This window comes from Ornithodoros turicata, chromosome 3, assembly GCF_037126465.1.
Source record: "Ornithodoros turicata isolate Travis chromosome 3, ASM3712646v1, whole genome shotgun sequence".
Lineage (NCBI taxonomy): Eukaryota > Metazoa > Arthropoda > Arachnida > Ixodida > Argasidae > Ornithodoros > Ornithodoros turicata.
In genome coordinates this window covers 50,649,331-50,673,971 of record NC_088203.1, presented here as the reverse complement: position 1 = coordinate 50,673,971, position 24,641 = coordinate 50,649,331, and the positions used below count along the sequence as shown (strand labels likewise).

Below are 24,641 nucleotides of genomic sequence, written 5' to 3'. Positions count from 1 at the left end.
CGCATAATTTGAAAGGCATCCTTTCGGGGTACACATTTTCAAAGTGAGTGTCCAAGCTCCCGGCACTCAAACTCCGCACTTTGGTTTCCAATACGCGCAAGACGTAGATGGCTGGTGTGGTCTGAAGCCGCCGCTCGTATTCCAAAAACAAGGAAGGTGCCAGTGTCACCTTTTTCAAGTGCAACGTCATTTCTTTAATGTTCACCTCGTAATTGTACATTTTCTTGTCGTTGGGTGCCGATATGAGTTTCAATTCGTCGTTGTTTAACAGGAAAACGATGCGAATTTCGACGGCAGGTACCATCAGGCGCGGCTGTTGGAACAGGTCTGTACTGATCTGCCCGACCAGGTTAAAGTATTTTCCACCCTTCGTTGCTTCGTAACGTTGTTTTGAACCGCGAGACGAGACGTCGTAATCGCCTTTTACATGTTCATCGTACTCGACAAAGAGTCCAGCCGCGTGCACGGTCTCTTGAGCCAGGGGCGTGGAATGAAGCACGACGTCCGAAATACTTCTGTAGGCGTACAACTCGTTGGAACTGACGAGCTTGTTGTTCGCATAAACGGGGACTGTCTTTAAACATGCCATTCAACAGGTGGTTTATTGTGAAAACGACATCTTTCTCATCAATTTCCTCCCCGTCGTCGCGAACAATGCGCGCGGTCAAAGACACGAAGCTGCAGTAGAGATACAAGTGAGACAGAGAGAGCGAGAGAGAGATTATGGGTTTATTGGCACAAAGGCAGCTAAGGCCATAGAGCGTCAAAACTGTGGTGAGTGTGTGGTGGTGTGAGATGATTATGGGAGAGATGATGTCAGAGAGTGTGTGTGTGGTAGTTAAAAGCTATCTACAGGTATGAGCGATGAGATGGACCAGGATAGGAGAGAAAGGAGAATGACGATAACAAGTGAGAGAGGGAGATTATGGGTTTAATGGCACAAAGGGATAACAAGTGAGTATTGCAGTTAAAAGCTATCTAAAAGTGTGAGCGATGAGGTGATCCAGGATGAGACATTTACATGAGGAGTTCGGTGATATTGGATAAAAGCGGAGCAATGCTTCACGTCTACATCTGACTTAGTACCCCACACATGGTCAAAAATTGAATGACATTATCAAGCAGCACAAGAGGAGTGTCACCCAGTAGAAGGGCTGGGTGGACTTTAACATGGTATCTGTAGAATGCGGTGAAATACTGTTGGCGTTGGTGTTCGAAGTGAGGGCAGGATTCCAGTACGTGCAAGACAGTCAAGCTGTCACCGCTGAGTACGTGGTGATGCGTGAGCCATGTGTGCCCTTTGCAACTTTTGAATAGAAAATTCGATCACTGTGTTATTTACCCCGTTGACCGGATAAAAGACTTGGTACGAAGTATCTTCCACGCTGTATTGAATAGAAGGGGGCTCGAATATAATCAGGTCACTCGTCAGACAGAGGGGCGACCATTGCGACTGTTGTTTGTCTCTTCGTTGACGTCATGATGAACGGAGGGCAGAGCTGATGTGTGACCTTCCAGGCGAACCAAAGTATCTGCAGGTGCGTCGTGCATCAGAGCCTTTTGTTGTCATTTGAGACGTTTCTTTCCATTGTTCTTTCCAGAGCCCTCCATGGAAACCAGCACGTCTCTCCCCGTCGCTCTGGACGTCTTTTTTACTACACGCGGTATTCCTTCGCCGTTGGCCAAATTCCGCGAAGCGCTTCAACGTTTTCTTGGCGATCGCTTTTATTTGTTGCCAGATGGGAACGATAAACTTGGATATGTTGCTTGACACTGCCTGGGGGACTAGTGGCAACCTGAAACAAAAGCTACGATGTTACCACTGGATAAAGGTCTTTACGAAGCGCTTCGTTTCTTCTGACTACTTTCTCGGTATGTTCGATGACTGGGGCTTCTCGTCAAGGGCGCACAGGCAACTCATGTACTCTCCCACGGTTTTAATGAGCCTGACGGAACCGGGAGATTATTGGGTAAACGTAAAGTCATGCTCTGGGGATACTACAACAGGCTCACGCAGTGCGGTCATTGATTACTCCATCAGCGGGAGACCTGTAGCAAAGAAGAGGTTGAAGGTCGCGTGCTCGTGTATGGGGCGCGCAAGGCTGCAGTCTGGTGGACCATGCCTGACCAAAAAAATCGCTGCGCGTCTCTCAGGTAAAAATAAATGATTGTCTCACTTGGGGTCTAAAGTACAGACATGATGCGATCTTTTCAAAAATAGTCAAAGAAATCGAAGGTGGTATTTTTGAGAAAATTGAGATGCAACATTGGCAATTTTCGCCTACCATGTGCGATTCTCAAGCTAATAACGCAGAAAGCACTGGACGATAAAATGAACTTTATACAGCACGAAAGGTCTTTCAACGTCCTATCGAATGCCACTAAGCTCGATGTCGCAGACCTTCCATCATGAAGCAAGCTGGTAACAAAGTTTGGCCTTTTTGAACGTTTACGCCAAGTTTGGCATTTTTTAACAGAAAATCTGTGGCGCTCAGAGTTCTGTGGGTGGCTGCCGACAGTGTCTATGGTGCAGCCTATAATCACAAAAAAACTCCAGTTTCTAGGCATAAAATCAGCGGTGCTAGATCCCGTCAAAGTTGGTCCAGAAGAAAGCGCGTTCAAGCAGCCTCAGACTTTCCTCCTCTTCCTCGCGGAAACCCTACGCACGAGCGTAGCACGTGGTGCGATTTGCTTCGTTTGAGCTGTCTTCTAACATATATTTTTTCTGGGCGAATTAAAAAATACGACTTTCATCTTTTGTTCGATTTAAAATGACACTACCCAGCAGCTTTACAAAGGGTTCCCGTACGTACAACCCTTTCGGCGGTTTCAGAGAGTAGACGTTATCCGCAAATTCTAGCGAGGCGTCCAGCTTGTGCGTCTGGAAATACTTGAGTGTGTTACGTAGGGACGTGGTTTCCGAATCCAAAGTTACATCGGCGAAAGCGACGGGTGCAGCGTGCTCCAATAAGATGGAGGTGGCTTCGCATTCGCTCAGGTTGGGAGGCTTCACCGCACGACCTGCCTCGCGCGATGCCAGCGAAGCGTCGAGCACCTATGCGAGCCGAGGGTCCAATTCGACGGCCTTCACGTCTACAGGTAAGATGAAGTCGTATCGCGATTGATTGTACGTGAAAGAAACGTTAAATTCCGAAAGGGCTTTACCCAAATCCCTCTTGCGATCCGAGGTGACGCGAAAAGTTCTCGACCAAGTACTCGAAAGAAACCTCGATTTTCGCATCTTGCCTTTCATAACCAATATTTAAAAAATCGGTGCTTATGCTGAGATCCATCAGACCGACTTTATAGCGATTCGAGAGCTGAAGCCGGCTGACAAAAGCTATCATGAAGGCGTTGAGTTTATTCAAGGAAACGTCCTTGCTGGCGTTCGAGAGGAGGTGGCCGTAGATGTCTGACGTCATTTCCCAATCTTGACCACGTCGCTGCTCGGAACCCAACTGTCGTGTTCTTTGTCGTAAGCGAACCAGCGAACCAAGGAGAAGCTCTGACCATTCACTTTCTTCTTTCTCAGCACTTTCGTTACTGGCCAAGGCTGATTGGCGTCTCGGGTTACGACGAGTACCTCCTCTGGGTAGAAAGATCCGTCCACTTCCGTACCCTGGTAGTCTTCCAGATGCACGAGGGGAGGGGAGGTGTCTTTCAGGCGGGAGACGGTGAAAATCTGAGGCGACCAACTCCCTTCCGAGCTCTTTTGAAAACCTTTTCTGTGTAGTAGGACCCTCACTTTATCCGCCACTTTGAGCTTCTTTTTCACGGAGGGTACGACGGGCTTCCCATTTATTTTATTGAACAGCTCCAATTCGTTTTCGAGCGTGACTTCGGATGGGCTGATGCCCAACGTCCTGTGTTTGGTGGTGTTGTAGTTATGCACGATCTTGGGAAGCGCGGAAACGAAGTGGTATTTTCCGGTTACTCTAAAATAACGGAGTATTCTGTCGCGTAAAGTCCGTATGACCCGTTCTGCCTGCGATGCTTTGATTACTGGAGAGAAGGTGGAATACATGTGGACCTTCTTTCATGTCAGGTACTCCTTGACGATCTCGATGTAGAATTCCCCTTCTCTGTCGCAAAAGATGTGTGTAGGCGCGTCGCCTCCCCGGAAAAGTTTTATCACGGCCCTTTTCATTTCGGTGGGGCGTTTCGTCTTTAGCGGGAGGGTGCGCAGAAAATGGGAGAGAGAATCGATCGCCACGAGAATGTAGCGGTAGCCACCGTTGAACCTGTTGTATTTTGAAAAGTCGGCGAGATCCATTTGCCACACGTCGTTGATCTTGACCGCGATGATGCGTCTCCTATTAAACTTTCTTCCCATCGGATCGTGTATCGTGTAGGAGTCCAGCTTTCGGAGAATGGCGAGAGCCTTCTTTTTGCTGAAGTGATGCGCTTTTCTATAGCGGTCCACTCCCCCCAAACCACCCTCTGGTTTCTCATATCCCTCCATAAGTATTGCACGCAATGGAGGCTCGCTGCTGCTGTTAAGGCTCGCGAGATTTGGGCAGAAAAATCAGGGGAACAAGGAAGGTTTCTTTCCCATCTTACGTTGCAACAAAAAAATTGACGAGTTCGTAAACGAAGAGTGCCTGATGGGCTTGCCCGACACGGAGACACAGCCCTTGCGATCCCAGGAAATAACCTTCTTTAATTCCGTGACGATCCTTTATGCTTCCTCTTCATTGACCTCTAGAGAGAGGAGCGAATAGTCAAGTCATTTGTAGCATCGGATGCCTTGTTTTTATTGTTGTAGGGGTAGAATCCGTACTGCTTGAGTATGCGATACAGTGCTTGCAGTATGAGTTTCACTTTGACGACGTCACTCTCCTTCGAGGAAAAAATATTTCCGATGGAGGTGGTCACTTCAATTCTCTTCGCCATTGGCGATGAGGTTCAACACGGCGGAAAGCAGGAGAGGGACCACCGAAGAAAGAACGCCCTGCTCTCGCTGCTGAGACAGATAGCGCTTCAAACACTGTGGATTCTTGTGAATCTTTTTGTAGGCGAGCTGACGTAAGAAGCGTTTGTGCTTCTTCAAACGCACGAACGTGTCTAGAGCTAGAGCCACCTTTCCGTTCAATACATTGAGGTAAATTTCGGATAGATGTTTCATGTCGGATGGTGAAGAACGTCTCGAGACGTCGCGATGGCGTGGAGGGGGTAGAGTAGAGAGCACTTTGAGTAAAGTGAGGTGAGAGCTGAGCAAAATGCTACGCAAAGGCGCATGCGGAATATGCAGCTGAGTCGCGGACGGCAATGTTTTGAGCTTCGCAAGATGGCGACGGTTGTACCCTCAATCCGCTATCCAGCCTATTGCTATAGAGATCAGTGGTCCAACCAAGGAATAACGACGACTAAACATTTTACTTCAAGCAGTCATCTCGTCGGCGATGGTGTTCTTCTGTCTTCGTCAACTTGGGGACTCGTGATTTCCCATCCAGTTAGCCTTTTTAAAGGGACCATGAAATGATTTTCGATAATTCCGAGTACTTTGCAGGAAACCGTTCTGATGATCCATCACTATCGTACACACATCGACTTTTAACCGTATTCAGTACAAGGGGGCGCAGTTATCAAACAAAAATAGCAGGGCGTGACCGCTGGATATATGCCTTCGAAGTGGGCTTACGTCATCTCCATCCAATCCTCTCAGCCAACTGTGGACGACGAGGAGGTCACACCCCGCCGGACCACGTGGATGCATGGTTTCGGTTTGGACAACAACGACGTCGTATATCTCCCGTCGAAATCACTTGAAATATGGCGAAAGGCAAATTATCAGCAATTGAGGAAGAGGTTATGCGACACATACAGCGCCCATTGGATCGTTCGGTACGCAGCAGCTCTTAAAATGTCACCGACGAAGGTATGTTCTAATGAAGAAGTTAAAGAGGAAAACGTGCTTCGGTAACCATGCTGACAGTCAACGGCTCTATTACATTTCTCGTAGGATTCTGTGTCAACGGTTAGTTACATTCTTGTCTCCAAGTCAAATTAAAACGTATTTCATGACAAAGTATGCAAGCTTGTTTGAAAATTTTGCACTTTGCTCGCAAAAGCCCGTCCGCGAATCGGCAACACGTTCTGTGTATGATGTCACGGCCAGTTCGCCTCGGAGGCGGGCCGTAGCAGCTGCCGTTCACGCTTGTGGTAAATATAGAATATTTTCGCTATTTGTGCGATTTTCAACTCCATATTTCACAGAGTGAATGCTTTAGTACAGGGGAACTAATTAAAAATGATCGTGGGCTTGTCAAATATATGGTCCCTTTATTCCAACGTCGGGGAGAAAGAGTTTCATTACCAGCTCGCGACGACTGCATCCATTGCCTGCCGCTTCGTACGGACTTTGTAAGAAAGACCATTTCAAAATACATTGCTAGAACTGCATGTCAGTGCGAAAGAGTCATGAAAATATGTAACATACCGTTTGCACAGACAGCGGTTAGTAACAGTCTCACCGCATTGCATCTTGCGATCTCCGTATCAGCGCTCACAATGCCTGCAAGAAGAGGTAAAAGCAGAAAAAAGAACGGGAATGCCTGTCATTCACAAAAGCATATCCCATACATCGTCTACATACCTCAAAAATGGCTGAAATACTGTAAACGGACCCGGGAACAGCTTCAGGTTCGGAACTAGCATCCGAGACAACCGCGAACTTCGACGTTCCACAACTGACAGATTTAACAGATTAAACCCCCGGCCCGCCTGAAACGCTTTCACGTACATGCAGTACAATGTTGCACAGATTGCAAAAACAATAACTAGAAGTAAGAGCTTCAGTATGAAGTTACAACAACACCTGTACCATGAAGGAATTGCTCACAAACATTTGAAATCACGCGGACTATTTCCAACGCGAACGAGGTGGCTCTCAGCGCGAAAACCGCGTGCACAGCACTGATCTCAGATTTAGACTGGATTCAGACTCAAGGAGAGGGTCACGTGGTGCAGAAGTCACGTGGCGCTACCCTGGTCGAAAGAGAGGAGGAGAGGGTAAACCCAGGTGGGAGTAAGTCGCCATCTTCCCATGCATTTCTCCCTATTCAAACGGCGGCGGCAGCAATCAGACGTCCCACAGTTATTGGCACAGAAATTTATCTCCCCATACTTGGCACAAAGTATAAAGTGTCTGGGCACACTGTGCCTAAAGTTGGATGATTGTTTGGATCCAAGTGGATTACAGATTCAATCCAAGCCATCCAACTGGCAAGCCAAGCCAAGCTAAACTTTGTCCAAGCCAAGCCTAAATGCTCCTAATGTCAACAATAAGCAGTGCAGTGGCGAAGATAATGGAAATCGTCGGTCTGTGAAGTGAGGAAACGTGTTTTGAAGTTCTTGATCTACAATATACTGCACACTTTTGTGAAATTGGTGATTTGTGGCTTCCCGGCCTTAAGCCTTGTTTACGTCGTCGCACTTGTTGGAGTAGTGTTGTCGGTGCTGTGGTCTTTACATTTGCGTGCCATCTTGCACTTCTATCATGAATAACAAACTGCGTTCGTTTTTGTGAATTCGTTTCAAGTTTAGCGAAGTGAAGTATGCAGCATATGGATCATCGTGCTAGCTGCATAATGCAATTGAGCTATTAACAGATGCATCAAGTTGTTTGCATGGAATGAATTGCGCACGTTGACGGTACGTGGCACATAGCTCTGTAGGTCGATGTGCGATATCACAGTCTGCCGTGATTCAGGTAGAATAGCTATTTGACTGCACGAAGTAGAGGGAAACGTGTAGGTGGATGAGAGAGCAACACACAACTTCGTTGCAACAAAATAAATATGTTTATTAATGCGTATATTATTTATGCGACTCGCAATTTCATTTGAACACAGTACAGTAAAATTAAGCTGTTTCACGGGGTAGTCGACAGACATGTAGCTGCTGCTGCCAAGCCATGTTAAAACGTAGATGTGGACGCTGTTCTACGGCGCTACGTCTGAACAAACTTTCTGTGTTAAGAATGCTCCCTAGAAAAGGGAAGAAAAATGTGTAGGTACAGTCTGTCAGTTTCCCATCTGTAAATCAGGATGACATCAGGTGCTGTTGATGCATTTGGGTAATGCTTCGTAATTATTTCGCTTATCTCTGTGCAACTGGACCTCAGGTAAAGGAAGTCGGATATACAGTTGTCACAATTAATTGTCACAAATGCCGAATGTTGTGATATCAAACGTGCCTTGCATAGTTTATTTTTGCACTAAAATAATTTTACATCATACATACGCATTCATATTGCCACTAATTAGTAGATATGATACATGATTGGTGTTCAGACAGAGATCATGTTCAACCAAAACTGGGGCTCAACTGATTCGGAGTAATAATCAGTAGGAGATGAGTTCAACTTGAAAAAGTCAGACCGTAAATATAATGTTGTAGGTACACAGGCTGTGGGACACAGGTGCACCTCTATATTAAAAGAATGGATGGTGATCATGAATGGTCTACTTTATTGTATCGAATACAATTAACACACAATTTATGAATGGTCAATATTCCTGCAAAATATTATAATTATTTGAGATTCGTAAAGCGAGGCTTCTAATTTTGCAAAAAATAAGGAAATGGGTTTTGTTTGAGAGGGCAGTGTTAATAAAATAAAGGAATTTGTAAATTCCAATTTCATCAATCAGGAGATGATTCTATTTTGTTTCAGTGAAAATACGATTCCATTGACTTTCTCTGTAACAAGCTGTGACAGTATTACACAGGCGCATTCACCACACCACGATGCACTGTCAGTGTCGTACTCCCCACATAAAAGAGATGATCGACTGAGCAGCCACGATGTAGAACATGTTGTAGCACATAGCTGTTTCATGTAGACAGTTGTAGTGCCCGCGCACTTTGCTGGAGATTCTTCCTTGGTTTTGGTATAATTGCACAAAAATCTAAGCCATAGTTTCGTGGTTAGTAAGTGAATTTTAGTCATGTAACATGTGCTAGATGAATACGCCTCACACAAACTATCTGGTCACCCATGTAAAACAGGTTTACAAATTATGTTTATGCAGCGATCGTGTACTTTCAATTAGTACTTTACTTTTTAAAGGATTTGAAAAACCCCTGCTCAAACAAAAAGTACGCCACAAGCACAGTTTCAACTGAATGGCCCAAGTGAAGCCCTTCCTCTGCCATGGCTTCGTGGCAAATGCTTGAAGGGGTTTGCATCTGAGACACACTTTGCTGTGGGTATACTCTTGCATGACCTGCACACGAGCACAAGCAGGATAAAATTGAGAAAATTCACAGAGAAGTACAGAGGCACATTGACACTAAAATGAATGAAACAGTGTAAGCTCCATCACCTCCTCAACATGTATACTTTGTTGACATGGTGCCGGAACGCTAGGGTATGCACTAGGCTTCAGTACAGCTCGACTGTGACCACCATAAAAGGAGTATTGCTGAAAATGAGTGGAGCACATGAGGTCGTGTTTGCAGTCAGTGTAGATTTCGCATTCACTTCCTCAAGTCACTGGACCCATTTCGAATATGGTTCCGTATGTTGTTGGGGGAGCCTGTGAGGGCGACAAATTTTCATTAACAATATTAGAGAAACAACAGAAGTGGTGCCTTCTTTTTCTTTATGTAGCACATGCACAATATACCTTCAAATGTGTCGGTAAAAGCTATAGGATCTCCAGCTACAGGTGCATGCATTCCCATCGCAACAGAGCCTTCCCATGTGGAGCTGTTCATGGGATGGTGCAGCATCTGCATGGCATATTCCCTGAGTGAAAATATCTGAGTGATTGTATTATGCGTTCTTGAAGAAAATACAAGGTGCTCCTATATATGTGTGTGTGCCCTTTTCTCGGATGGTTGAACAAAAATATGACAGATGGGATCAAACAAATATAAGTAACTAGGATAAGGTGGGTGCTGAGCGGCATGCTACCTTGCGGCTTCTGCCCTCTAGTCAATACTGTGTTAGTAAAATATTTCTGATGTTGAAATTTATAAGTTTGGGTAAGTGTTACAAAAATAAAGCTATATTTGTATATATTGGCACTCTGATGTACAAAGCTGCACGGCCAGGGAAAGACAAACTTAATTCACTCAAAAACACAGTGGAAGAATTTCACACACATGAAAGTAGGAAAAGTAGGCTACTTACTTTAGGAAAGATACTCCTGATCCACCCTCTCTGCACTTCCTGCAGTTCTTTTTGATGCAGTTATTGGGCAGTAACAATAACAACTTTAATTTAAGATGATCAATGGGGAGTTCTATCGGCAGAGGCCAATGGGGAGTTCCATGTTTATGTTGCTGACTTCCGAAACTGAACGTCGAAGCTCTCCGATTTCGGCTCCATTTAAAGGCATCGGTACCAAGATACCTTTGAAATCGCCAATAAACTCACTAATTAAAGATACGTTCACGCGTTTTATGGCTTGACAGGTTTGACAACGACGCAATAGAAACCGAAATCTAAGTAGGCTCGAGTTAGAAAGCTAGCTGGAGGCCGGTCTAAAAGAATAAATCGGAACAATAAAACATACAAGATATGACCCCACTCGAGATTTAATAGCTTTTTATCGCGTTTCACACGTCTTTGTTTGGTACTCACAGTGAAGAAACGACAAACATGAACCAAAACCATTGTTCAGATTTCCTCCGCCAAAACTAGCGGGCTCCGCCAGTTCTGGCCAGGCAACACGGGGACGCCTAATGGCGGCTTCCTTAGTTTAACGGCAGTTTTGGATGAGCTCCGGTGACCTGGGTAAACCAGAGAGGAGAGGCAGGAGAGGCACGACGTCTGTCGAAGCTCGGAAGCTCGCTCGGAGCCTCGGACTGTAGGAGGGATGTTTGCTGGTTGTGGGCTGTTAATTTTAAAGGCATCCTTGACGATTATAATTTCATCTGCAGTGCAGCTACACTATTATTTTATTGACCACCTTCAGATGCTACTAGTGCATCGAAAGCTGTGGGTGTGCTCGTGTAATACCCCTGTCACACGGGCATTTCGATCCTTCTCGAATCCGATCTGCATCGAACTTCCCGAGCACGCTCGAGTTTTGACGCTGCTTCACGGCCACTTTCAATGCGCATTGAATGGTTGACTTGTGCAAATGAATAAACGGGACTCATTAATTTCGCGTTTCCTATATAACAGCGATATTAGTGGTAATTTATCGTATACCGATGTAAGCATCATTTGTAGCTTCGCGCGCATGTCCGTCTTAAGTTATGACAGTTCACCGGGGTCGAGGATGCAAATGGCGGCCGTCGAGCAGTCTTGAAATTCTCAATCCTGTTATGGGAACTGTCTTGAGTCAAGCAGGATCAAAGTTCGATCCTGCTTGGAAGCGGCCGTGTAGCACTATCCGATCTGCATTGGGTTCAAGCAGGTTCGGTCGAGCAGGATCGAAAATGCCCGTGTGACAGGGGTATTACACGCAGCAAATGTGTGTGTGTGTGTTTTGTCTTCTTTCAGCTCCTCCTTCTTCAAATAACTGGATGGTTTCAAGAGCTATGTGGTCTCCCTGGTTGGCACCGTGCAGCTCCATTTCTTGTAAACTTCTGCGTAATTGCGAAGACGTGATTTGAACGTGCGACGCTCTGACATGAGCGTTACGATAATTTCCTTCGGTCTCTGATGTGTACTTTGTGTTCATCGTTTATATTAAAAAAACTGGACAGCACAAGAACGGCTCAAAAGCAAATTATGTTGCGTATTGCTCCAAATGGTCACCTCTTTCGGCTCCACTTCTGCTGCAGATACTTCGCTTTGTGTGAAAACATGCCTTTTTTTTGCGTGTGCTTATGCAATGCTACCTGAACCACTTGCTTTCTTTAGAGAAGATAATGTTGTAGAGGACGGTGGCCTTCCTCTACATGAGCCCCGACCGGCGATGATGGTATGCCACGGAGAGGCGGTGACGGTGGCCTATCTCCATGGCCGCGCCGGTGGAACTGAGAAGCGAGTGCTCCATGCGCGTAGCCATCGTTGTCGTCGTTGTTGTCGTCGTCCAGCGTCCGCTACAGGGGTCCCCCAGCCGTCAGATGCGTTGCGGACGCATCGCAAGAGCTGGAGTCCAGGTAACGCGTCTGGGAAAAGCTGCAGTTGAGGGCGACCGTGGTAGACGTGTAGACGTGGTGACGTGTGGTCAACAGGGGCACGGCACACGTTGGCGGCATTTCACAGAGGATGAAGACGGGAACAGCGATCCGTCAGGTAGAGACGAGCGAGAGAGAGAGTGAGGCGCTCGGTGTCGTGGGCCTGGGGTGCCGCGACCGGCACGGGAGCCGAAGCTCGAGAGTCCCAGGTGGAGTGAGTGAAGTGCCGAGACGGGCTGACGTGTGCCGAGGCTTGGGCTGGCGCGACAAGGCAGGTGAGCACAAGGCTCGAGTGTCGTGGCCGGCAGTGAGGAGCGTGAGAAGAGGAGTGAAGAGTACCGAGATGTGGTAGGAGTGAAGGCGGCTCAATCTGTGAAGCGCGTGTGTGCCGGAGGTAGTGCTGCTCGATGGCGTCGTCACAAATTTGGGATGGTGAAGGGCCGAATTGCTCCGGACGTGAGCCATTCTCCGTGCGCGTGGCCATCGTTGTCGTCGTCCAGCGTCCGCTACAATGTTTCTTCTACAATTATTACGCGTCGCATTTCCGAGCTCCATGATGGAACTAGTTTTCCTGAGATCCCATGCGCGGGAGCGGGTGGGGAAGAGGGGGAGAGAGGGCTGCAAAAAATCGAGATCATACACGGCTCTGGTCGAGCCTCTCTGCTGACTCTATCACCCGTGGAGGCGGGCGGGTAATTTATTGTCAGAAAAAAAAAGGAAAACAAAGGGAATCACCCGTTACCTAGGAGACAGCAATAGCCAAACAGAGTAGAACAATTTCAACGTTAATTCCAAATACGAAATAGTACACGCTTACGAAAGTATCTGAAAGTTCTTCTAGGGCTATTGAACAATTCACCATCCTAACGCTTTGCGGCAGACTCCCTGCAACGATTTCTGACAGACACAGGCTGAGCACAACGTTGACTGTCACTCTTTGACTGTGACTACTCCAGTGTCCCAGTGACCACGTATTTCAGTGTGCACTGTCTGTAACCAGGGACGCCGAGTGAAATTACAGGCCCTGGGGCTGGGTCATGCCCGGGAACCCCTGCTCACGATACCGTCGTGATAACACAGTTCAGTACTTCTTCTTTGTATGATTACGGTAGGCCTTGCTTCTGCGGGCCCTATTACCCGCTGCCCTCCCCCCTCTCACCGGCCTTGCGTGCAGCCTCAGCAAACAAATGCGGATCAGCAGGTCCTCGTAGCCCTCACCAACCTGGTAACCTTTCCGCGTATTTTACCTCTACATATACCCCATGCACACGCATAAAAAAAAGGCACGACATTGGGAGTCTTTAAGTGTGGTCCACAATTCATACGAGCTGCTATACGACGCGAAAGGGAGATGTTTAGCCTGGGACGCGTCGGTGGTGTCTCGTGAGCCATTTGTAGTACATGTCTAAATAACATCTAAAACTCTGGAGGTCTAGTAGACTTCCAAATTGAGATGTGTACTAAATATATAACCCCGTAGAGGTCTAGTAGACATCTAGATGCAGACAATCACTCAACATCTAACCCCGTAGAGGTCTAGTAGACCTCTTCTTTTAGACCTAGCCCTAAAGTCTCAACTTATCCCTGGGTTAGACGTCTATTATCCCACCATGTACTGCATGGGTTCATATAGCTAACACCGTAGTGGCTTAAGTATATCCCCAACAACAACAACAACTTTATTTTCGGCCTTGGAGAGTGGGGAGTTTCATCGCAACAGGCGATACTCTACCCCAGTGCTTGGTGGAATGGGGGGAATAAAATAACGAGCCCCTTTACAATAACGATCGAAGTCCGATGGTGTCCAGAAATGTCAGAAGAGCTTTGAGCGCAGAGCCTTGCTGGGCTGGATTGGGCCAGGGACCAAGCAATTTCGGTAGGGAGAAAGGGCGAGAGTCCAGCTGACGAAGAGACTCGGAGAGTGTGATTCGGGAAGGTTCGTAGTGAGGGCAATGAAGAAGAATGTGCTCCAGATCCTCAAGAGCACCTCATTCCGATCCTCAAGGCACCATTGCAGTCTAATGCCGCGTGTTTTCCGATAGCCATATTCCTGGCTTTTCCTTTCGCCAGAAGAGAGGAGGCTAGCAGGTGTGCTGTCTCGTCAGCGTGGTTCTTCTGAAGATTCACAATCTTTATCTAGCTGTTCACGCTGGTGCTTTCATCAGACTGTTCTGCTTGGGACTGCGTTATTCGCTATCGGGTCTTTTTTCATTCGTTCATCTCTGTTTCAGTAGGTGTGAAGAAAAGTTTATTGACTTGTTGAATCTGCCAAGCCTTGCGACTCCAATACTCTCCCCGGACACCACAGATGAACTACTACAGTTATGGGATCTCTTCAGAGGTGTGGCAAAATAATTTGAGCAAGATACTACAGGAAAGATACAAGAAAATATGTGCGTCAGGACACGTTAAAGTTTCTAACTATGTTTCTAGATCTGGGAATCAAACGTAAGAGGGTACGGACAGGAGCGCGTAAACCCGTATATACATGTTTTTTCGCATCATGCCGCGATGAGCCACATGCAGCGGCGCTGCCTAGGATGGTTTTCTAGCCAAGGACTAGAAAAGAAAAACAGTCTCTTAACGAACCTACATCGTCGCCGAACAAACAAATGGGACGCAGCATGGGATGGACTAAAAACATGTAAAAGGATAGAAGAAAATTCATCAGCATTACAGGCTAGGAGATATCAGAAACGTGACGTCACGTACTGGGAAGAAGGCGGCATTAAAGAGTCAAGAGGAAAGAGGCCATGTTTGAGTGTGGAACCCAACAACGCGTGTCACGCATGTTAGATGTGGACTCTATGACGCGAGGTGAGCTAAGAACGAAAATCGAGGCCCGCGGAGTTGTGACGACGTCCAAAGATATTAGCAAGCTGAGGCAAATGTTGCGTACGTTTGAACTGCTCCCGTTTATTTGGGCTTCAACGTTAAGAGAAGGACATTGTGATCGCATTGGCAGCCGTGCGAAGTTTTTCCAAACATTAAGAGGCCATTCTGTGATGCGTAAATCAAATGTTCGTCGTGCTTCATTCGTATTTATTCGACTCCTACGTACTAGCAATCGATGCTACACAGCTGACTTTTACGTGGTGCACGTAGTTGCTTATCAACCAGTCAATAAACTTTTCTTCACACCTACTGAAACAAATATGAACGAATGAAAAAAGACGCGATAGCGAATAACATAGTCCTAAGCAGAACAGTCTGCTGAAAGCGCCAGCATGTACGGCTAGATAAAGATTGTGAATATTCAGAAGAACCACGCTGATAAGACAGCACACCTGCTAGCCCCCTCTCCACTGGCGAAAAAAAAAGCCAGTGTGTAATGTGTTGGACAAATGGACCACGTGACCGCCTTTTACAGTGCTAAGCGGAGCGGTGCTGATGCAAATTAAAGAAAACGAATATTGCCTTTTCCTCGCTAGAGATGCTCCTACTTCCTCGTGGAAGCGTGACATCCTATAGCTGTGTCATCAATTGTCTTCAAGAATTACGAAGCCCGCCCGCCCCCCCCCCCCCCAAAAAAAAAGAAAGAAAGAAAAAGAGAGCGAAAAAGAAGAAAGAAAAACAAAACCGCAGCCTATACAACCAGTGTGTTCAGCCACTCCGAGTTTCGGAATATCTAGATCGGTTTTATCGTTCAGCGTCATGCACGTGCGTGCATGGTTGTCCTAGTTCCCTCCTTTTACTCGCGTATCCGTAGGTTCTCTGCACTGCCGAGCCTTCAGCCTTCAGTATTTTTTCCTCTAGACGACACCATCTACGTCACCCCGGCATATGCACACCAACATTGACTAAACTTATAGATCTATCGTGCCTCAAAGTAGCTTATTTCTACACGCAAACTGAACGTAGTTAGTTCGTTAGGCACATTTTAGCCCGCCAAGGTTAGTCAAGTATTGTATGACTCAAATTTTGCAAGCGTGTCCATTTTTTGTACGCTATTTAATAAATACGATTGTGCATTCGGTCTACTCGAACAAGCCTCGACTACTTCTAGGAGTCAGTTTGGAAACACATGAGGATATACAGGTTGTCTTTTTTTAGGTGGCACAGTTCTTATTAAAAATTTATGAGAGCCCCGGATATGCCGTTTGGGCTCCTAACACACCTGACTTGGCGAACATCTTTCCTAGCCGGTCGCATCAGTGTTAACTAAATGCTAACATGGCTAACTTAAATCGTATGCTTAATTAGCTTCACTAATTTTCAAAGGTGGGAGAATGACCCAATGAGAGAATCGAATCCCTTGGATTCACAGGTAACAATACAATTTTCAGGACAAAAATAAATCGAAACAGGTATAGCACGAGAAAATGACCACCCCATTGCCGTTACTTCCGGGCCATTCTTGTTTCGTGGCTTTAGGCGCTGTTTTGCCCTCTTCCCTAAATGTGAGGGAGAAAGCACGGTAACCAGCGCCCGCACGCAGCAGAACGCACTAGTGCGAACCATGCTATATTGTTGTTGTTGTGCCGTTCACTGTGACCACACCTTTATTTTATGTTTTGTCCGATTGCTGACAGCTTAGCATACACCAACAGACTTCGTCATAGTCCTAATGTACACACGTTTGCTCCTTATGACCACCTCAACGCTACTAACAGCTGTCAAGTATTTAGGTTTTTATATCCTGTACCGCATGATGTCACAAAAATATTTTGTCCCCGTATTGTTATTTCTTGTTTGTGTTTCTTTCTTGTTGTAGTCTCTTCTGCAGTGGACCAATACCCTGACCTGTGCCTTGAATGTAGGCTTGAATGTAGGCTGCCTTGAATGTAGGCGCACTCATGCGGCGATGGATTCCCCCTTTACAGATTCAAAATTTGGAGCCCGAATGGAACCTTGAAGATCTCACTATTCATGCCCAAAAAATTGGTCAAAAGTTTTATCCTGGCAGAGGCAATATGCCATTAGAGAACGAATGCAAAGCGCCGCCAACAGAATATGTAACATGGGCTCTATGGGAGCCTCTTTAAGTGAAGCCTGCTTTACGTTTTGTCTCTAATGCTTGGGCATGCACGCCAGCAAAACTTTTCTTCTTACGAAGGCACGCTGGAGCCACAGCATAACACGATGCCATCCGCAGAATCGCCGACGGAGGATCAATTGCCGTTATTGCCGTCACCTGGCCGCGTGGAAAAGTCTTCAGGTGTAATTGAAAATGTTGAGAGCCTCACAGCGGAAATGTGGTATTGGTCCTTCAGTTCAGGTGTCCTTTCGACAAATGCGTGTCGACGCCAACGGCAGAGGAATGTCTTTGTTGTCGCGAAATGTGACGTTACTGGAGCAGCGCAGCGGTTGCATTACAGGAAATCAATACTGTGGATGAAATACTGTGGCTGGACACAGAAGAACTCCAGGTGTCCTATGCTAGGTGAGAGAAAGCGACGGCTGCGCCCTTATCAGGAACAGCGAAGTGAACAAGTGAGTTCATCCACATATGCCTTCAGTTTGTTATCAGTAAAGTTACATATCATAATTTGACGCTGCACGTGGTACATGCAGGAAGTTTCGGTCCGTTGCCAACAAACAATATACCAGGTTGCTTTGGGAAAGCATGGCAGAAAAGTCCTCAAAGCACGTGCTGTACATGCCATAAGGGAAAACTTTCCTTCTCAAGCATACAAAGGTTTTTGCCTTTTTGACATGTGATGCAGTAGGTGCTGTCTGACCATGTGTATGTTTATTTGCTTTCACTGAGGTGAAGCTCTCACTTTTCTTTCAGGTGCTTGTGGGCAGCATTGAATGCCTGCCATCTTGACACTGCTACACTGGATGGTGTGCCCATGAACAGTGCTTGACCACAACGGTACCCCTTTCATGCACAGTAGAGCTCTGCTATGTACCCTTCTGGAGTAACCAGACAGCCACTACACAGTAAAATACATTCTATATACACCAAAGCTTGTAAATATTGTTTTAATGTTTACTGGTTTTTTGAATGAACATACGAGTGACAGCAGTAAACAAACACAAACAAGGAAGGATAACTTCCCCATACTGTATTCATATAAATTTGCAACTGCTTTATCTCTTACCAACCAGTAACGCAATGTATGTTTGTATGTAATGCAATGTGTGTAATGTTTTTCTTTTCAGTGCACATGTGTTTCCTTCAGACATGTTCCAGTACATAAGCTCTAAGAGAACATAAGCTATCACCTTGCCTATCAAATATCACATGAGTTCATGACTTCTTCATCAGTATAGGGAGGGCCTCAGGTGGGGACATGTCAGTGTCTTCAACAAAGGCTTCTCTTCAGAGGCATCCCTATCTCTGACTTCGCAAGCATGTGAAGAAAAATGTCAGACATTTGTTTTCCCTCATACCAGTCCAATTGCAGTCATTGGTGCGGTCTCACGGGTTTTGCAGACCGCTACTATTTCACTATAGCTCACATCTTTTCAAGTTGTCGGTGTTTCGCTCAGGAGATGATCTAGATCCTCTGCCAAGAGAAGATAATATGGTCATGGCTAAGTTTCTTCCCTATGCTCTTTATATCGAAACATGGTCCCTCATGGCTGTCATGGATGTTGATAGCGTGCGGGGTGAAACTTTGACGCATTATATCGAAGTTAGTATACACTGTTTCCTGAATGACAGCTCGTTTGCATAGCTGAGCTCATACTTCTCCACATGCTAAGCAGAATGTCTCTATTTCTCTCAGAATTGGAACTACACCAGTAAAGATGGTTAGAAGTATGCTGTACCTACGGGTTTAGCTCAGCACGAGACCTGGCCGCTGCTTCAAGCTTTTTCTTAACCCTCTGTTACTAGACCCCCTGTGGGCTACATGGGCCATAAGCATTTCCAAGCATGGCAATTGCATATTGCAATTGGTTAACTACAAGCTAGTTCTTTTTACTGTTTACGACATCTACCTTTTACGTCATTGTTGCAGATAGAATTATTATAACAGAAAATTTAAGTAACGAAAGCTTCTGTGCCTTCTTTTGTATTATTTTTCTTTTCGCGCCCTCAACCCTCTCTAACAAGAATTTGTATTTCCTCCTCACCACCTTCTTGTCCCCTTTCTCTGATGTACATCACTATAAATATCTTTACCAAGTGTGTGTGTGTGTGTGTGTGTGTGTGTGTCTGTCTGTATCGTACCTGATTAAGGACGGACTCCTTGTATTTTAGTAAAATAAATTATTTTAATGTTTCAGTCCCTTTAAATAATTATCATATTCACTTGCGAGTGCTAGGCTTTTCCCATTTTTGCGTGTTGGTTTCCACTCTATGCTCTGCAACACGGCCGTGAGTTCTGATATTCCTACCTGTTTCGCGAGAGGGAGTCTGCAACCCTTCTGGTAGGTGGTGCAGGTGAGATCACTTCAATATTAAGCGACTCGAGTAACCGGAGAACCTGATGAAATACTACAAGGTGTCATTTGAATATGTGCAAACACAATAGGCTATGAATTCACGCCTTGGCTGCACTGGCACCACTGAAAAGGATTGTGCCAGACAGCAAGATGTCCCCTGCAACCATCTTGTTCACCTCTGGCTGACCTTTCCAAGATAAATTGTGTTCACTTGGGCACTCAGCTTTTGCGGTGAGAAGCGTGACGCGAACATCTGTGCCCACTTTGTGAGATGCACCGGAACTTCAGAATTTCTCAAACAGTTCTAAAAGTGGAGTTCTGAATTTGATGTACTTCTTCTGGTATGGTGAAGCAGAGGGTACAACACCGCAAATTAGAAGAGTACAGTCAACCCTCGATTTATGAACCTTCGATTTATGAATTCCCTCGTTTTATGAACGTTAGCACAAGGAACCAAACTTTTTACATGCATTTTTCCCTCGTATCATGAACCTCGATATTCGAATAATGAATCGAATTTCTGGGAACCAACTAGGAGTTGCCCAGCGTTTTTGCCCTCGATTTATGAACGGGTCGTTCCGAGGCCAACAAAAACCTTCAAATGGATTATTCGTGGTCTTATGAATGACGCCTGAACAGACAAAACGTTTTCCAGGTATTGCACCCTCGGTTCTTAACCCCTCGAAATCTGAACAACAAACGGGTTTTTGCAGAAGTGTTCCTGACCACAGTTCATGAATAAGGTGTCCGCTGTCACCCGGAGATTAATGAAGGTAGGTTAAAAAACCCGAGAGGAAATCCGAGACCAGTTGAGTGCGAACCTGCTGACATCTCCTCTTCCCAAGATTGACACAGCGGAAGGCATGGTCCAAAGCAAAATTACACTATTTAGTATTGCATAATAAACAGAGTGTGAATGCGCTAACATCTGTGCTTTGTGAGATTGATACAGCAGAATTGGCATGGTTGAAAGCAAAATTACGCAATATATTGCATTATTAACACAATACCAACTCGGAAATACTGTTCCATTTGCTCGATAGTACTCACTTAACGGAATTTTCGATTTATGAATCCCTCGATTTATGAACGATTTTTCGTGGAACCGAGGGTGTTCATAAATCGAGGGTTGACTGTATTTAGTATCTGTGAACTCGTATCAGCAGCTACCATTTAAAACTGTTGTCTTCAGATTCCCGGAATGACTGAACGGCTGGTTCCACCAGAGGTGGAGATGTTGTCATATCATGCACCTTAAAGGGATGCAGAAGTTAAAATTTTAAACAAAACAAGGGCTTGTCCAACCTGTGAGCATGAGGGTGTGTGGACAATAGGTGTTGAAATCATCACTAGAGACAGGTTGAGAGGTGTTGACGGTGAATCATCCGTTTGCATGCTTTTACTTCCTATTTTCACTTTATTGTCAGTCACAATGGAAGTCTGGGTCGCTCATATAAACGAAGAATACGGTCAGTATCTAGCACAAAATTTATCTCATACTTACATTCTCACGCGAGAGCTCAGGGCTCCCCAGTGAAGGGGAATGTTCTGTTTGGTACATTACGTAGCGTAGGCATCACAACAATCAATCTGAATTTGAAATGAACTATATCTATATATGTATTATTCCTGTGTATCTGTAAATACATACCTGGTGTGCACTTGTGTTCGCATCGTCAGACGTCGCAAGGAGAAATACTGGTGTCGGGACTGTGGTCCGTTTGAGACGTTTTCTACGGTCCACTGCTACTATTTCGTACGACTCGTCAGAGAAACGGGTTGAGCAAATACAGCGTGGATCACGAATATCTTGACAAAGCGCTTGCAACCACTTTCGTTTCTGCGCATTATTCGTTGCAATGTTGTGGTACACAACGTCCCTTGTCGAAAGAGCACACTTGGTGTGTCCCCGAACATTACAGTGGGTACATTGCATCGTTGTCAGGTGAAGTTATGTTCAATTTCGACAGGAAATAAACTTTTTGCATACACAAACCTCGCCAGACCAAATTCACGCCGTGCGATATACTTAGGAGGAGATCAAACAGAGGGCGCTGACAGTATTTTGGGATACTGTTTCTTCGATAACTTGAAGAATTGCCCTAGTAATTCTTGCGATTTTTAAAGTAGTGTTTATTGGTAAGTAGTAGGCGGTCATAAGATCATCGTGTATTACTTGCCCGACCATGCCCTTTTTAGCTGTTGCGGGGCGCAACGTACCGTCCAATTTATCTTTTCTAAATTATGCTGTGTAATAATTAACGCGCTTTGAGTGCATATGATCTGTGTGCAGCATCACGCAAGCAAACACTACCAGGTCACACACAGAAACAGGGGTGTTGAATTTACAGTTACAGTTACACTTTACAGTTTCTTTGATAGCTGCTCCTATAGCACGAAACTCGGAGCAGCCGAGAAAGAGTAAGAGAGCAACTACTAACACACCTAATATGATAGGATTTAGAAGCTGCAGAAAATCCGAGCCCATGCGTTTTGAATGGCCTATAACGCTGTCATTAGCCTTGGGCATTCTCCGTTTCATGCCTGCATCCAGTACTCGAGCCCTGCGTCCAAAACTGCCTCATCTCTTTCAGTTTCGGACCTGGCGCTCGAACACCCGACGCATAATGAAACGGAGAGGGCCTTAGCCCAGCGAGGGCGCTAACATGCATAGGCTCAGATTTTCTATCTCCGAGCGTATTGACGGCAGGACATTGTGGGTGAGCTCAAACAAAGCTTTTGAGAGAACTACAGCTTCGTGCCAATTTGCATTGTGTTTGTTATAATGCACGAATTTAAAACAACTTTTTTTCAATGTGTCCGGAGATCTTCGCGCACTTTGTTGCACTTGCTCGTTGAGCGCCCGTTCATTCTATTGGTCATCTTCTTTTGACCGATCAGGTCAACTCCGCCCATTCCCATGCTGTAATCGCTGACGACTAATGCGTGGTTCACACTACAACTTCTCTCCGTTGCGGTTACGGTGCGGATCCAGTGCGGAGGCAGCTGTCGTACGACACGCTGTTCAGACATATGCGTTCTTGATACGTCAAACGCTTGTGGTTGACCAATCACGTCTCCACTCCATCACGTCTCCATTCCACAGGCAGCCATGAACGGGCAACGTGATGTGGTCGGCGAAACTTTGAATCTCTGAATGAATCTCTGTACTCGGCTCGGCGTGGGCCGGAGAGCCACGGGTATTTCTCGACCTCTGAAATTGGAGCTTCTTGTTTTGCCAACGTGCTTTCACCGGAGGCAGCCATGTTGGAAAAGCACGCGACAGCACAGCAGTGATGCGCTTGCGCGGAGCGCGTTCGCTCATTGGTCAGCTGCATCTCCGCAGGTAGCCCGTATCGCATGGACTTCGGTCGAGCTCAACTCTTGCGGTGCGTGTGCTTTTCGGAGTGTCGTGCTTCGTTGTCATGACAACCGTGTCGCGCCGCATCCGTAACGCATGAAAATGCAACAGTGTGAACCAGGCATAAGGCACAATGGACGTTAACGTCTTTTTTTTTGTTAAAGATATAAAACAAATACAAATAAATCCACGAAATCGACTTCGTTACATAAACTTAAAAGCGTAGTCTGTGAAATAAGCCCCTCATATGTGTTTCAGACCTTGTTAGTGTGTGTTCTGCTTGTCGTCCCTACTATTGTGCTTTCGTTAAGGAACGATTATGTATTTCACGAGTTGCCTCTTATCAGGTCCATCGCATGGTCTCTATTGTGTCCAGCCCTCTAATATTAGCGTCGTGGCAGAGTGGATATAGCAGCTTGTCGTTGGTGATGGTGTGTGATGAGCTCGACCTCAACTATAACCTTTGTTGTCTTTTTTAGTGGTTTCAATGACTTCAAAGGTTTTCAAAGGGATGGTGCAGTCGTCAAGCTTTGAATTACAATCACCTACCTGCGGTTGGGTCACTATTGCAATGGCTGCGCTCAGTCTCCTCTTCATGCCTCCGGAGAGCGATTTCGCAAGTTCATTAGCTTTGGGCGACAAGTTCACGGTAGCCAGAATGTTGGCTACACGTGCTTCCAAATCCTTGCCAGACAACTGAGCTCTAAACTGCAGAGTAATCATTCCATTTTCTAGAAAGCTGCACTTATTATTATTGGTTAATAAGGTATCTCGCTAACTTACCGAACCAAAAAAAGCCAAGTGCTCGCGCGCTGTGAGCTCTGGGAAAAAAATATCAAACTGTGGGCACAGGGCGATATTCTTTTGTGCGCTTGCTGTGTTCTTGACCACATCAAAGCCGCAAATAACAGCAGTGCCTTCTGTTGGAGGCAAAATACCTGTGGCAACAAACGGTGAGTATGCTTACTGAATCGTATTATAGACCGGCACTAACACCTCCGTACGAGAATGAGACTATTGCGTACGTTTGTAAAGTATAACCCGATAAAAGTGTGAAATTTATTGGGCTAGTTAACTCTACACAGCCCTAAACAAGCGTACAATGCACATTGCTGTGTATGCGCGGCGTTCTCGACAAAAACACGAGTTCCTGGGCTTCGCGTGGAGTAATTATGGTCTCCTTCCTCGGCACGAACCGCGAGTGCGAAGACGCTGCACTTGAACGTCGGATAGGGAGAGAAACAGGCGCTCTTTACGGCAGATCACTAGGAGAGAGTACCAAATGACGGCATACATCACTGGAAGTGTTTTCAATGAAATTCGCCATATCAAGGTCCCGTTCTAGGCAGGCCCAGCAGCAGCGCATGCAGAAGAGACAAATATGTGACGTCTCTTTCTTGTCGACCATTTCGGAAAACAGTTTTGAAAGTAGAAAACGCCTTCGCTTCTCGTCTTTGAAGAGGGCTGCAGGAGCAATCCACAGCCGTGTGTAGTAACTAACTAACTAATTAGTTACCACAAGAAAATATCGGTGGTAATTGTAAAATGTAGCTGCAAAATGTTAATCAGGTATTGCAATTTCCACGCCTAAGTTCCCTCGCTTTGTCGTGGGTTAATTAGCTGTCGTTTTTCTCAAGCGGGAATTGCACACAACGCTATTAGAGCTCATGGGAAATCATCCATTTATAACACGGTATAAATATGGTTAGACATTGTTAAGAGTTACATTTATTCGGCTTTCTTTTTGTAAAAGTAAGCAACAAGTAAAGAAGTTACTTGAATGTAGTAACTGTAATTCAGTGACTATTTGTGCTGACCAACCGCAAATGTTACTTTCTCAATAACTTACTCATGACTG

The 24,641-nt window shown here is 45.8% G+C and overlaps 1 protein-coding gene across 1 annotated transcript in view; it reads right to left on the bottom strand.

Moving 5' to 3' along the window:
- The window catches only part of LOC135389445 (uncharacterized), a 475,452-nt gene that overhangs the window by 198,916 nt on the left and 251,895 nt on the right, over positions 1-24,641 (bottom strand). Inside the window, exons 20-21 of the mRNA XM_064619493.1 lie at positions 23,567-23,721; positions 23,333-23,491 (exon numbers count right to left, since the gene is read on the bottom strand). Of these exons, the coding sequence (XP_064475563.1) occupies positions 23,333-23,491; positions 23,567-23,721 (314 nt within the window). The remainder of the gene's footprint in view (positions 1-23,332; positions 23,492-23,566; positions 23,722-24,641) is intronic.